This window comes from Camelina sativa, chromosome 10 (genome assembly GCF_030686135.1).
Source record: "Camelina sativa cultivar CO46 ecotype springtype chromosome 10, ASM3068613v1".
NCBI lineage: Eukaryota > Viridiplantae > Streptophyta > Magnoliopsida > Brassicales > Brassicaceae > Camelina > Camelina sativa.
In genome coordinates, this window is record NC_141889.1 from 14646567 (window position 1) to 14663247 (window position 16681).

The following is a 16681-nucleotide window of genomic DNA, read 5'->3' on the forward strand; positions in this document are numbered from 1 at the left end:
GTTCCCTAAACAGTTGTTCATACAATCGAGTTTCAAAAACGTGGACTTCCTCATGCACACATACTTTTATAGTTACAAGAATCAAAACAAAATCCAAATCCAGAAGATATTGATAGTTTCATTAGCTCTGAGTTACCAGATAAGGAGAGTGATCCAGAAGGTTTCTTATTGGTAGAACAATTTATGATGCATGGACCTTGCGGGCCAAAGTGTATGGATGATAACAAATGCACCAAAAATTTCCCAAGATCGTTCAACGGGAAAACGGCAAAAATATACCCCAACAATTTCTCGTTAGCTTTTTCATACCCCAACTTTGATACCCTGCAAATTACAGCCCCAACTCAAGGTTAATTCAAATTTCCTATCTAAACTCCATCGAATTTTTCTGTTTCGACATCCGTCCAAACGGTGTTAAGCGAAAGATTAACGGTTGATTAGTCAGCTTTGACGTGGCACTTCGGCTTGACAAAACGACGTCGTCTTACAATTGGGGGTTTTAAATCGATTTCTTCGCCAAATCGATTTTAGGGTTCATATCGTTTGCTAGAAAGAAAAGAGAGAGTGATTGAGTGTAGAGATGGGTGATCAAGGAAGAGGGTTCCCAACGAGATGCAGATGTGGTGAAGCTGTGAGAATGGTTACGTCGAGGACTGCCAAAAATCCAGGAAGACTGTTTCACTCCTATCCAAGAGGATCTGAAGAGGTATTGTCAATTGACAAAATTTTGTTTAACTTTGCTTGTTTTAATATTTGATTTTACTTTGCTTGTTTTAAGTTGCTGCAGAGTAGATGGTATCACACTTTTAAGTGGACTGATGAGTGTATGGTTGAAGAGATAGAGGATATGAAGTTGAAAATGAATACTGTGGAAGAAGACTCTATCACATTACAAAAGAGTTTCAATGCTTGTGAATCAGAGGTTGAAACTCTCCAAATGGAAACTCGTGTTTGTGAAGCTGTGATTGAAAAGGAGATTACAGAGTGCAAAATGGAGCTTCGTAGCTTGAAGAATATAATCGGATGTGTTGTGGTGATGATTTTCATTTACATGTTTCTGTTTTGAGTAGTGGAGTATGTAAGTTGTAAGGGGTTGCTGATGTATTCATGTAAGAAGGAAGAACTAGTTGTAATGTATAAGAAGAAGTAATTGGAAAAACTTGTTCACATTGAGAAACATGTTCAAAAACTTGTTCACATTGAGCAACTTGTTCAACATCTATTTAAAAAGATCAACAATATCCTAGAAACTTGAAAACTAAAACTTATAGTCGCATCCTCAATGCTTCAAAAACCACCAAATCATCACAACTCTTCCAAAACCTCCAAAAAACAGCTCCTCTTAAAACTTCCAATCCATATTCCAAAACAACAAATCCTTCAAAAAACAGTAGTTGAAGTCAGACACGATTTAACTAAACTCCATCAAAGTAAGCTTTAAAAGAGAAGATAAACCTGATAAACTATTGAGTTGGTTGGATCGGTCCTTGTGACTGAGATGGTCCTTGTGACTGAGATGCTTGTTGTGACTGAGATGCTTGTGACTCACCTCTTGGAGTCTTCTTTTTTGGCCTATGCATCTCTAGAACTATATTCTTACACTTTGTTATATTGTGACCCGCTTCTCCACATCTTCCACAATGCATAATTCTTCTCTTTCTTGAAGCTTTCTTTGTTGGAGATTCATGTCTGGGCTTATTCCTCTTTGGCTTTGGTTTTCTTCCTTTCATGTTTTCAATTTCTTCAACCAAATGAGCAGGTGGTTTGATTACATCGCTAGAGTTCCTCCAAAACCGCAAACCATTAAATGGTTCTATGTTGGAAGAATAAATAAGTTTATGCTTTGCATTTGAATACCATTGAGATGAGTAATCCCCATGATTAAGCTTCTTCTCGGCAATGACTCGTAGTGCATGACGACATGGGAGTCCACTCATCTCCCATTTCCGACAAGCTCAAGTCCGCATTCCCATATGTAGGCTAACAGATCTTCCACAATCAAGAACTTCACACCTACCTTGTGCGGACCCTGAAACGTACTTGGTGTATTTAAGACGTTCCTGCTCCTCAGTTATGAATGTTGCCGCTCTCTTTGTGAACCTACCTTTGTGGAGACATGCTTTCTTCATCCTCAACTCTATACGCTGCATTGTTCTCCGTCGGATGATCTCCAACATTTTAACCATTGGAAAATACCTTGAGGGGTCAATTGCATTGTTGAATGATTCTGAGAAGTTGTTGTGCACATCTACACACGATGTTGTGGGTTTCCAGAAGGCAAGACTGCAATTTTGTGGATTCCTCTGCATTATTGCATCATACAACCGCATATCATAAGCTTTAACCCTTTCCAGATTAGCCTCATACTCCGACAGTATGTAAGTCTCAGCAACTCTCCAGAACAACCCTTTCATCTCGCTTTGACATGGGAACTGCTTTTTAAGATTCCCATAAATGTGCCTTGCACACATCTTGTGCTCGACCTTAGGCAACTCTCTCTCTACAGCGTTTAACAAACCCTATACAACCAAACAAGCACAAGTTATTTAACAAACTATTTAATAAACCCTATACAACCAAACAAGCACAAGTTATTGGTAAAACTCACCTTTTGCCTATCAGATATAACCGTGAAACCCTGACCATCCCCAATTTTTTCACAGTCTGCCTTAATGTTTCTTAACCAAGCCCAATTATCTTCATTCTCTACATCCACAATAGTCCAAGCAAATGGATACATTCCATTGTTTTCATCTCTCCCAACAGCTGCTAGTAATTTTCCTTTCAGAGTGCTTTTAAGAAAGCATCCATCTAGTCCAAAGATAGGACGACATCATGTGGTCCACTGCTTTCCAAGATTTGCGAAACACACATAGAATCTGTGAAAAATTTCTGATCCTTCATCATCCAAAGTTTCTGATCCTTCATCATGTGGTCCACTGCTTTCCAAGATTTGCGAAACTCCACAGTTGATCCAGGATTTGACCTACTAAATCAAAATGATTAGTCAAATAATTAGTCAAATAATTAGTCAAAAAATCAAATACTTAGTCAAATTATTAAAACTTACCGTATCAGCTCTATGCGGTAGTCTTTGAGCCTAAAGAACTGCTCCTCATGCTCCTTCTTGATGATATCCAATGCCTTATTCTTCCCTTTTCTACACTTATCTCTTGAGACAATCAGATTGTAGTTCTTCATCACTGCCTCTTCCATTGTCCTCGGTTTAAAGTCAGGATCAGTCCTAATATCATCCAGAAACATCTTTGCAAGTACTCTTGATTTCAAGATCTTGCAATATCCATCAGGAATGCAAACATGTTCATGCTCAAACGATTTCACCTTGTACTTTCCAATACACTCTTCATAGGAGCAGTAGATCCTCCATTCACAAGGGATCTCACTCTCCTTTACACCACACACTGCTTCACACTTTTCTTTTCCCCATCGGATTAATTTAATATTATTCTCACTTTTCAATGCATAATCTACCAAAGCATCCTTGAACTCATCCAAGCTTTCAAAAATCTGATGCATCTTCAACTGACCACTTCCTGGCTTGCATCTTACATGCCTCTTCTCATCACCTTCATCATCAGAGTTAGGAGGAGTATTATGGTAGTCAAACTCTTCATCTTCATCTTCATCAACAAAAGGATCCACATTTCTTTCAACTCTCACTTCCTCCTCACACGGATCTGCATCCCTTTCATGTACATATGTTCTTTCAGATACAAACACGTTAACATCTTTAACCCATCGAGCTCCATCACACATTTTTCCGTAACTACTATCACTTAATTCCTTCCGATCCTTACTATCTTCAAAAGGGAATCAATACCACAATTGTTCCCATAGAAAGCATCACCAAAGGTATTTCCCATCTGTGTATAAAAATCCTCAACCTTACAATCAATTGTTAACATCTCACCACCAATATAAGCATCTTCCCCATCATTTGATGTCCAATATCCACCATAGTAAACAGTGAATGTTACCTCAATACGACTGACACAACAAAGGCATAAAAAACAACAATTCAATTGCTCTGAACGGTCCCGAAAAGTTTGATAGAAATTGAACCCAAAAACAAAATTGGACAGGAAATTGAACCAAAAAGCAAATCATTACCTCATATTGTCTTCTCAATTACCCGATTTTGACCTTCGACGTCGACCCAACACAATCACCACGCTCTCGATTCGATGCGAGCAGACATGAACCCTACGAGCCAACACACGAAACCTTTCACTCTTGAAATCCACAGAACACGAACCCACAAATATATGTTTTACGAGACTCACTCTCTTCCTTGATCACCCATCTCTACACTCAATCACTCTCTCTTTTCTTTCTAGCAAACAATATGAACCCTAAAATCGATTTGGGGAAGAAATCGATTTAAAACCCCAATTGTAAGACGACGTCGTTTTGTTTCAGAGCTCAACACATGCCAAAATGACAAAACGACGTCGTTTTGTCAAGCCGAAGTGCCACGTCAAAGCTGACTAATCAACTGTTAATCTTTCGCTTAACACCGTTTGGACGGATGTCGAAACAGAAAAATTCGATGGATTTTAGATAGGAAATTTGAATTAACCTTGAGTTGGGGCTGTAATTTGCAGGGTATCAAAGTTGGGGTATGAAAAAGCTAACGAGAAATTGTTGGGGTATATTATATGAGTCATATAAGTATGTCTAACATTATTTAAATACAGATGCAATCGGATATATTAAACATATGGACAAAACTGATGTTCATGCTACTACTACACCCACGTTAAGAAAGGTCACTTTGACTCTATTACTAGAAGAGTAAGTTTGATGCATATATCATTATTATTTTATGTAACTATATTTTATGAATTTTAATTAAGTTCAGGAGTTAATATTAATTTATCTTACATGATTAAGTGGAAACGAAATACCTGCAACATTATGGGCAGAACAAGCAGAACTCTTGGAAGACAAATATCGTAGAGTGGAAAATAATAATATTGTACTCATCATGACGAGCGTCTTAGTCAAGATATATCAAGGTGAAATATATTTGTCAGCATCCTCAGGCACTAAATTTTACTTGAATCATGACTCTGATTCGGTTGATGCATTTCGAAAGAGGTATAATCTCAAACCTTAAATTATACTATATTTTGTTAAATATTTTTAATTCATGTTATAAACTAACTTTCCAATGTAACTTTAATAGTTTGAGGTATGATGGTGAATGTTAGGTTAATTTGGATGGCATAACTAAACAAAATATACGTCCAGAAAACCAACAATCAATTAATGATATTTGGGAATATGTCTCATCAGATGAGCGCAAGGTAAAAATAAACTCCTTTTTAACTTTATAATGAATATATACTATTGAACAATCAATAAAATTATTAATGAGATATATTTCAAATATTATTATAAATGCAGGAAAAAAAGTTCGTCGTCAAAGCAACTATAACTGAAATAGTGTTACGAAAAATTTGGTACTACATATCATGTTCGAGTTGCTCTAAAAAAGTGACAAAATCAGCAACCTCTCTTATATGCACAAACAAAAAGTGTGGTAAATCACCATATGTTGGAGTACTAAGGTAGATTATTATTTTTCTCTATTTTTCATTATTTTAAAATTTCAAAAAAAAATAATTATTTTTGCAGATTTAGAATTGAAGTAATAGTGGACTATGGAGATGCTTCAGCAACTTTTGTTATATTTGATAAAGATGCAGAAAAAATCACTGGAACAACTGGAGAAAACGTAAGAACAATAAATTATATAAACTATATTTAATTGTATGGATAAAAATATTATGCTTTGAAATTAAGTTATTGTTATTCTATTATTCACACAGATAAAGATTGATTTGGGCGAACAAGAGTTAGAAGACATTCCCATGTGTGAAATCAATTGTTGGAAATACTAATTTATTCGAGATTCAAGTTAAAAAGTATAATTTTGATGCATCATATCAAACTTTTATGGTGTCGGAGATTATAGATGAAAGAAAGGTAAATATATATGTTATATATTTTGATGTGTTTTGTTTGCTAAATATAATATATTATTTCACTTAACATATTAGTGGTTTATCTATATGTTTTTAGACAAATTCAGATGAAGTCAATTGTGGAACCAAAAGCGGAAAACGTGAGGAACGTCAAGAACCAATTGATGAACAACGGAAGAAACCAAGAAATGAAGACTCAATTTAATTTCTAATTTTAAAGTGTATGCATAAAATAGGTTTTGTTTCTCTTATTTAATTTGGTTTTAAGTCATCTTTAGGAATTTTTTTTTTGGCAAACAACTCATCTTTAGGATAATATTTATTTTAATTATACAAAATAAACATAACTGATACAAACTTTTGGATTTCATGATTTTTGGGAAAATAATTAATTAAATAACATATTTTTAAATATTGATCTAAAAAGATAGCTGATAATATATTATTCAAATTTAAAGCAATAATAATGATATGTAAATGAAAAACAAACATACTACAACAATGAACATAAACAATAGCAACTGATCAGATATGTTTAAAACAAGCATACATCAATAATGATCACAACATTTAACATATAAGAATGGATGACTCCTAATAAACATATATACATAAATTAATCTTTTACAATTATATATAATAAACTAATTAAAAACAAAACCAAACCCGTGCAACACACGGGTCCATTTCTAGTAACATATATATATATATATATATATATCCGGTACGCCTGAGATTTCCCATAGTCTAACTTCACATTATTGAAAAAATAACACATTATTTAAACTTGTATTTAGAAATAATGAATGAATAATTTGTATTTTTTTCAACAAATAATTTAAAATCAATGAGTCAATCACACATGATTTTGGTTTGGATTTCTAAATCATTTGATACCCATTCAACAAATAAACCATTTGGTATGGTTTAGTTTCAGTTTCGAGATTAGTTGTAATATCTAACTAAGATTTTTTTTAAAAAATCTTATTGGCCAACCATAAATTTCGGACCTAAAATATCGTTTGACCAAAGTTATATTTTGTTCATGCATGGTTGCGTCTAAATTTAGTTAATACTATAAAAATAGTATTATTTACTAATTAAATAGAAAATGTATTCCACAATAAAAACTATAAATACTACAAGTGGTTTGTTACTGTCATTACTCCAACAATTATTTCGTTCTGAAAAATGAATCATCTAATATTTTTCATGTTCGTTACTGCCATTTATTTTGGGTTAAATGAAGCTGCTTGCAACTTAAATCAGATAGTATTTATAAACAAACTCGGACCCGGTAGAGTTCTCCAATATAAGTGCCGCTCAGGTGGCAACACAAATACATGAGTCCAACACGTAAACAACAGTGGTAAAAAAGTCTTTGAATTCAAGGATGAAGGACCCGTTAAATCGCGTTGGACTTGTCATATTGAGCACGGGCTTAAAACTAGGGTTTTTGTTGACACTGAACCTTACCGTCGAGATAAAAATGTTCCTATATGTGGTAAAGTACATGAATATACAGCAAAACTGGATCAAATATATATTCGAGTGGATGACATGCCATCTCCAGTACCCCTGTACCGTTGGGAAAAAAAAAGGTATGAAATAATGTGCTTTATTTTGCCTAATATAATTTAAATTTCTGCAATTTTATGCAGCTTATCATGACCTAGACCATACTAAATCATTTATCAAATTGTTTTCTTTTTCATAGAGAGATCATTTGACATCTTTATGTATTGTATCAATGTTTTAAGTAATAGCATTGATGCTTTTTGTTTTTCAGATGACTCTATATCTATTATTTGCTTCACTTGTAATATATATATATATATATATATATATATGAATGAGACACTATTTGCAACATTGGTCTTTTTAATAATTACTCTGAAAACTAACATTGTTATTAGTATCATTATTCACATAGCGTAATGGAATGATAAAACTTATTGTTTGCCTAGTGTAATCGAATTGTAAAATATTATCTGTACTATTTCATATATCTATATATACATTTTTGGAGACATTTATAAAATAAATCCTGAAGTTGGCACTTATATACAGTCATGTCATTAGCATTAAATAATTAATTTAATAAACACAATTAACTCTACTTATATTTGATTTATTTTTATAGAAAACTAAATATTTTAAAAGGTAACAAACATAATTGTAAATGTATACAAATTTTATTTCCTTATATTATAAGAAGGAGAGTGAAGAGGTATTGTTCTTTAAAAGTTTAAAAAACTGATTTGATAAAAAGTGATTTTTAGTCTCACATACTATACTTTTTAGTCTCACATACTGTATTTTACTTTCACGGATTTCGTCTGATGAGTTTTTGCAGATTAAAAATCTTTGAACATGTTGTCTGATCCGCCAAGCATAACGGGTTTGGACTATAGAACCAATACTAAAACTATTAATTTATTTTATATAATATAGATTTGTAGTCACAGTTTAGAAAATTAACTTAACATATCATATAAGCATATACCTCTGTTTAATTATAGAAAACAAAACTAAGTGTTTTAAATTTTTTTATTCTATCTAATAACAAATTTAATGTAATTAAGTTATAAATTGTATAAAACGTAAGAAGAAGAAAAAATATTCTAAACAAAATTATAAATTAATTAGATAAAATTTAATTAATTGGGAATTTGAAAACTAAATAAATTAAAAATTATTATATAAAATATTTTAATTTATAATTTAGTCCCGCGGTGTACCGCGTGTAAAAACCTAGTTGTAACTATTTCAACTTTATGAAAAAAATAACAATTTGATTATCATTTTGTTTTCCAATACGTATGAGGTTTGATTAGAGTATAAAAAAATTTGATTCATATTTATTTTAATATTAGAATTGATATCTGTAAACTTAATAATTTTTTTAAATATTACGAATATGTAATTTTTAAAAAAGTTTAAAATACTATAAAATATGGTTATATAGTAGATGAATTATAAAGAAGACATGTTGGATTTAATAAAATATCATTAAATTTGTGCTAACACGGGTTAAATCCTCATTTTATTATTTTTTAACACTATTAATATTAGAATATTTGACATATAAAATCAATTTTATTTAACTAAAATTGTGTAAAATAATTAAATCATTAGAAACAATGTGACTTAATAATAGCGTATAAATGACTTATTATGTATTTAGATCCCTTCTTTTTTTTTTATAAAAATTAAAAATCAAAATAGAATCTCAAACACTAAATAAAACAAAATAAATATAACAAACGAATGGTCATGAAGTATATTGCGGGTTAAAAAATTAATATAAACATTTAGCCGTACAAGCTGCCGGAAAATTTAGTTATTCCTCTATTTACAAAACATCCAATATATAACAAAACAAATACAACATAAAATATAAATAATAATAAAAAATTATATACACGCAGTGTATCGCGGGTTAAAATCTAGTTATCTTCATTAATTTTACTTAGTGAGTACATATACTTTAAACCCTTTAATTAAAATTTTGATTACTCTAATATTGTTATTCATCTAAATTAGACAAATATTATAGAACATGAAATAATCCAAACAAAAACTGAACTCAAATCTGATTTAACATGTCAAATCAAAATGTCAAAAATGGTATAATTGGTTAAGAAAATATACACGTATTGCAATTAAATTACATCTTTAACAAAAAGTTTAGTGTGAGACACAAACGATTATTTCAAAAGTTTTGGGGAATTTGTTTTTATAAAGCCCTCGCTATTTTATATTTGAGGGTTTAATACCCGGTCATATATATATACTTATATAGATACAAGCAAAGAGAGATCAAAATGTATTATGTTCTAGAGGGAAAAAAAAAAAAAAGGAATGATGTGACTCACTTATGTCCAGATCTGCTTAATGTCTCAAGAGAAATCGCCAGTCTTCAAAGTTCAAACAAAGAATCCAACCATAGATCATGTATCGAACTAAGAACCTTCAACAGAGTCTTAAAATTCTCCAGGAAAATTAAGATAGTAAGCAGCAAGAGCAAAAGCAAACCAGAAAAGAAAAGAAGAGAAGGAAGAGATATAAGAGTCTGGATAACGAAGAATCATAATCAAGACTAGTGAAGGAGAATTTCTCCTAGAGACAAGCAAGAAAACATTCAAGTATTTCTCTTTCCTATCTACTCATCCGCGGTATAAGGACTTCATATCAGAGGCTTGGCTTACGACAGTTCCAGTGGGCTCTAAGCTTTTTACCTTTGCTCAAAGATTGAGGAGGATCAAAACTAAAACTGCCTGTCGTAATCTGAATATAAAAGGTTTCGGGAATATACAACAGAAAACTAAGGATTCTTTGGCTCAGTTGGAGACAATTTCCAGTCTGCTTTACTAAATAATCCATCGGACATCGCTTTTCAGAAAACGATGGAAGTTTTTTGCTAAGGCCCAGGAATCCTTTTACCGACAGAAATCCAAACTCCAATGGACGAAAGAGGGTTGCGTTCTTTCATAGGGCATTCATTGCACATCAGGGTCTAAAGTACCTCCGAGGTTCCAATGATGAACGTACTCACATTGTGGCTCAAATTAAGGATATGTTGGTGGCTTATTTTCAGAACCTCCTAGGAACAGAGAACTCACGAGTGTCTCTTTTTCAAGTTGAGGATATTCGGAGTCTCACTCCTTTCAGGTGTACTCGTAGCTTGATGGATCAACTTTTACAAATATCTACTGATTAAGAGATAAGGAATACAATTGCTTCTATGCCCAAGAGCACGGCCCCTGGTCCTGATTGTTTTCCGGTGGAATTTTTATGGGAAGCATGGAATTTCATCAGTCAGGATACAATGGAAGCAGTGTAGGAGTTCTTTGTCACGGGATTATTGCAAGACTCCTCAAACAGAAGCTTAAGCTCTTCATTCCCGGACGCGGTTCAAGGTGGGGTTTCTTCATGGAAGACAACTGTGTGAGAATTTTATTCTAGATTTTGAGTTGGTTAAGAACTTCCATGTCTCCGGTCCGACGACGAGGGGGTGCTTACAGGTGGATTTGGCAAAGGCGTATGACATCTTAAACTGGCAATTTTTCGAGAATGTTCTCTACTCTATTGACCTTCCATCTCGTTTTATTGGTTGGCTCAAAGAGTGTTTCACAACAACAAGCTTCAGTATAGCCTTTAATTGTGAGCTAATAAGATATTTCCCGGGTAAAAAGGGGCTGAGGCAGGGAGATCCCATCTCCTCTTTTTTTTTTGTTTTTGTTTGGAGAACAATTTTGGACCGCATCTGATGAGTGTTGCCCCTTTGGTAACCCACTTGAGCTTCGCTAATGATATTCTCATTTTCTTTGATGGACTTGAGAGCTCCCTTAATGGTATCCTAAGAATTTTGGAGGATTTCAGAATGGGTTCAGGATTGGGAGTCAATAGAGAGAAGACGGCCTTCTTTCTAGATGGGGGTAATAATCCGGAGAATCAGGAAATTGCCGCTTCAGTGGGAGTCCAACAGGGGTCGTTTCCGGTTAAATACTTAGGGTCCCCTTTGTCTTCTAAGTAGCTTCGGAGACAGGACTACCAACCCTTGATTGGAGGCCTAGGTTTAAAACGCTTACACTCATGGAACAAAGTTCTAGCGCTGAAGTTAATCTCGATGATCTTTACATTGGGGGGGTTCATTATGGGTAGCATGGATCAGAAGAAACCTGATTGGAAATCAGAATTTATGGACTCTAGATGCGGCAGCCTCGGGAAGTTGGATTAGGAGGAGCTTGTGTAACGTTAGAGGTCTAGTACGTCCCTTCATAATCTGTGAAATCAGCTCTAGTATCATTTGCAGCTTCTGGAATAATAATTGTTGGAATCAAACCTTGATTAATGCTCAAACTTGAAATAGAGAAAGAGTAAGAAGATTCACAAGAGAAGAAGAAGAAGCGACGAGAGTCACGAGACTGAGGGAGAAGAGGAAGAGAAGACTTTTGTTGTTGTTAAGAGTTTAAAGGTCATTGGGCTATTGTGTTAATCAAGCCCATTAAGTGTTGGGTTTAGTGTTGATGCAAACTATAGGTTAAACATTAACCTAAGTATAAATATGTTGTAAGTTGTATAATGAGAAGATAAGAAGAAAGTTTTAAAGAAATAGAGAGAGACTGCAACAACGTAACTTCGAACATGGTATCAGAGCTCGGTCAATCCCGGTGAACAGAAATCTACAAAAGTTTAATGGAGCAAATGTCAAGGAAGATGAATGAAGTGAGAAGACACTGCAAAATTTGTAAGAAGAGCAACCACAAGGAAGGTGAGTGTTACCTTCTACAAAATTATGAATCTCAGTTCTTCAGTAAGCAATTTAGACCAAGGAGAGGTTGTTTTGCTTGTGGAGAACCTGGCCACATCAAGAGAGAATGCCAGAAAAGGCAAACACAACAACAATTAGAAGAGGAGACTGGTCTATTTAGTGCAGCTCATGTAGTGGACCATACAAACAGTGATGAAATATGGTTAATAGACAGTGGTGCTACCAACCATATGACCAAGGAAGAGAGATTGTTTACTACAATAGACAAATCTGTTCAAGTACCCATTAGGATTGGAAATGGGGCAAGAATAATGACCGCAGGGAAGGGAAACATAGAAGTGATGACCAAGAAGGGAGTAAGGGTTATCAAGGATGTTTTTCTTGTTCCAGAGATAGATAAGAATCTGCTAAGTGTACCACAGATGACAAGAAATGGGTATAAGGTTGTGTTTGTAGAAAACAAATGTATAATCCACAATCAAGGAGGAGACAAGATTGCAGAAGTAGAGAGTGTAAGAAATGCTTACTTGTTGCGTATGCAGTTAGCTGAAGAGAGTGTAAGGATGGCCAAATTAGAAAACTTGTCTGAGTTATGGCATAAAAGGCTCGGACACTCTGGTTTTCACAATTTAAAGAACCTGCAAACAAATCAAATGGTCAAAGGTCTACCAAACTTCAAGGTGATACAGGAGGTTCGTGAAGCATGTGTTAAAGGTAAACAATGCAGAGAAGAATTTCCTAGGATCTCAGAAACAAAAAGTAAAGAAGTGTTAGACTTGATTCACACAGACATATGTGGACCAATGCAAACCCCATCATGTAATGGAAGCATGTATATACTTACTTTTACAGATGACTTCTCGCATATGTTGTGGGTATATTTTCTGCGGTTGAAATCAGACACACTTGCAACTTTCAGGAAATTTAAGAGCCTCGTGGAAACTCAAACTGGCAAACGAATAAAGAAACTCAGGTCAGATAGAGGGGGAGAATTCAAGTCAGAGCAATTCACAAGATTCTTAGAAGAGAATGGAATAGAGAGGCAGTTCACTGTGGCTTACTCACCACAGCAAAACGGAGTTGCTGAGCGTAGAAACAGGACCCTGCTGGACATGGCAAGAAGCATGTTAAAAGATAAAGATATGCCAGATGACTTCTGGGCTGAAGCAATATTTACAGCAGCTTACCTTCAGAACCGACTTCCCACCAAGGCGTTAAACCAAAAAACACCACTTGAAGTCTGGAGTGGTCACAAACCCTCAGTTGGTCACCTTAAGGTATTTGGCTGCGTTTGTCATGTGTGGATACCTGCAGCTAGAAGAAGAAAACTAGATGACAGGTCAGAGAAGGCTGTGTTTATAGGATATAACACCATAAGTAAGGGTTACAGGGTGTATGTCCTAAGTACAAAGAGAATAGAAGTTTCAAGAGATGTGGTGTTTGAAGAAAACAAAAGTTGGAATTGGAAAACTCAAGAAGAAGTAAACGAGAGAACTGAGAAATCTCCCAGTAAGGTCAGCCCATCTCAGAAAACAGATGTAGAAATACAAAAGAGAAATGAAACTAGTCCAGAAGCTAGATCAAATTTCAGAGATGAAAGACAAGGTCTAAGTCCTATACCTTTTCAGTTAAGTGGAGGAGAAACTGAACCTGGGAGCTCTTCTCGAGTTGTTCACAAGGTTAGAAGATTGGATGATATATATAATGAAACAGAAGAACAAGGGGAAAACGCAAATCATGTTGCAGAAGCATGCTATCTAATCTGGGAGGAGCCATCCACATTTGAAGACGCTATAAACAGCAAGGAATGGAAAATTGCAATGGATGATGAAATCTACATCATCAACAAGAATGAGACCTGGGAGCTGGTAAGGTTACCTGAAGGCAAGAAAGTGATTTCAGTCAAATGGATATATAAAGTGAAAACAAATGAGAGTGGTGAGATTCAAAAACTGAAAGCAAGATTGGTGGCCAGGGGGTTTACTCAAACTTATGGAGAAGATTATGATGAAACGTTTGCCCCAGTATCCAGACACGACACAATCAGAACTCTAATAGCCTTAGCCTCCCAAAATAAGTGGAACCTTCACCAAATGGATGTTAAGTCAGCATTCCTTAATGGAGAAATCACAGAAGAGGTTTATGTTGAACAACCACCAGGGTTTGAGATAGAGGGCGCAGAGAACATGGTTTACAAGCTAAAGAAAGCCCTATATGGATTAAAGCAGGCACCAAGAGCTTGGTACAGTAAGATTGACTCTTACTTCATGTCACAAGGATGCAAGAGAAGTGATTGTGATGCAGCAATGTACACAAAAGAATGTGAAGGTGAAATTATGATTATTAGCCTATATGTTGATGATCTTATCATTACAGGGAGCAGTGAGAAGATGATCAACCAATTCAAAGAGAATCTGAAGAAAACTTTTGAAATGACTGATCTGGGAAAACTCAAGTACTTTCTTGGGTTTGAGATTACTTACACCAAAGACAGAGTGTTTTTAAGCCAAAGGAAGTATGCTAAGCAGCTGTTGGAAAAATTTGGAATGAATCGCTGCAACCCTGTGAGCACACCTCTAACACCCCACGGGAAAAATCAAGAGGAAAGTGAAATCCTACCTAATCCAAGACTGTATCGAAGCATGATCGGTGGACTTTTGTATCTTGCAGCAACGAGACCTGATCTTGCCTTTGCTGCATCGTACTTGTCCAGAAGCTTGTCTCAACCTACTGAACAAAACCTACAAGAAGCAAAACGGGTGTTAAGGTACATACAAGGCACTATAGACTATGGATTGAATTTCAATGAGACCAATCAAGTAGAGTTGGTTGGATTCTCTGACTCTGACTGGGCAGGCTGCAGAGAATACATGCGAAGTACTACAGGTATGTGTTTTACCTTGGGTAGCGCTATGTTCACATGGCAAACACAAAAACAAGACACTATTGCACAATCTACAGCAGAAGCAGAGTATATGGCGTTGTGCTCAGCCACTAATCATGCAGTATGGTTGAAACGATTGCTGGGAGAAATGAGAGTCGACACTACCAAGAGTGTGCCAATATACTGCGACAATACATCTGCAGTTGCAATAGGTAGAAATCCAGTTCAACACAGGAGGACGAAACATATCCAAATACGATATCATGTGGTTCGAGAAGCAGAAAAGGAAGGAGTGATAAACCTGAGATACTGCAGTGGCGATGAACAAATCGCTGACATCCTCACTAAGCCTCTGGGAACTAAGAGGTTTGAGGAGCTTAGATCGAAACTCGGAGTTATGCAAAATCCCACCAGAAAAGTCACTGCAGATATAAACATGGCACAAGTTTCTCAGGTTGATAAAAAGTTGCATGTGAACAAGCTGAAACAGAGCAGGAGTGAAGAAAAACAGAGAGCAATCGAGATTAAGAACAAGGCAGAGAAAGAAAGGGATACGGAAAAAGAGGGAGACCTCATTGAGCATAATCCAATGAGGGAGATGGAGATGTTGTCGATGAGTTACGCAGATGCTGTAAAAGGAACATCTAGACAGATAAAAGAAAGCAACTTGAAGCATAATGGAGAGATGAGGATCCAAAAATCAATTTTGAATTTGGGGATTAATCAAGGGTTTGAGAGGGAGTGTTGGAATCAAACCTTGATTAATGCTCAAACTTGAAATAGAGAAAGAGTAAGAAGATTTACAAGAGAAGAAGAAGGAATCATAAGAGTTCTTAGATTGGAGAAGAAGAAGAAGCGACGAGAGTCACGAGACTGAGGGAGAAGAGGAAGAGAAGACTTTTGTTGTTGTTAAGAGTTTAAAGGCCATTGGGCTATTGTGTTAATCAAGCCCATTAAGTGTTGGGTTTAGTGTTGATGCAAACTATAGGTTAAACATTAACCTAAGTATAAATATGTTGTAAGTTGTATAATGAGAAGATAAGAAGAAAGTTTTAAAGAAATAGAGAGAGGCTGCAACAACGTAACTTCGAACAATAATTGGACTAATCTGGAGCCTCTCTTGGATATTATCGGGGAGATGGGACCAAGGACAACCGGTTTGCATAAGGATGCAATGGTTGCAGAGGCTATAAGAAATGGCCATTGGTGGATATCTATTAGCATAAGTAAGAATCCCATTATCCAACTCCTGAAACAATGTTTATCGGACCTAGCTGGTGTTAATTTTAGGTTGACGCAGAAGGTGATATTTATTGGTGGAAGGTGGGTGAGAGTGAACCTTCGACCAATGTCTCAACCGCAAAAACATGGCTGTTCTTATTCCAGTGGATCAGAGAGTCGATTGGTTCGATGCAGTTTGGTTTAAAGGAAGGATTCCAAGGCATGCTTTCATCTCTTGGATTAATTGCCAAAGCAGACTACCCACAAGAGATTGTCTCATAAGTTGGG

At 35.3% G+C, this 16681-nt stretch overlaps 1 protein-coding gene and 1 pseudogene across 1 annotated transcript; one reads left to right on the forward strand and one right to left on the reverse strand.

Moving 5' to 3' along the window:
* Positions 1 to 580: 580 nt before the first annotated feature.
* On the forward strand, positions 581 to 1066 carry LOC104720421 (uncharacterized). The gene is made up of 2 exons (XM_087469278.1): positions 581 to 706; positions 788 to 1066. The coding sequence occupies exons 1-2, from the start codon at positions 581 to 583 to the stop codon at positions 1064 to 1066; spliced, it is 405 nt and encodes a 134-aa protein (XP_087325404.1).
* A 397-nt stretch (positions 1067 to 1463) lies between these two features.
* On the reverse strand, positions 1464 to 3926 carry LOC147936152 (uncharacterized; annotated as a pseudogene).
* Positions 3927 to 16681: the final 12755 nt, after the last annotated feature.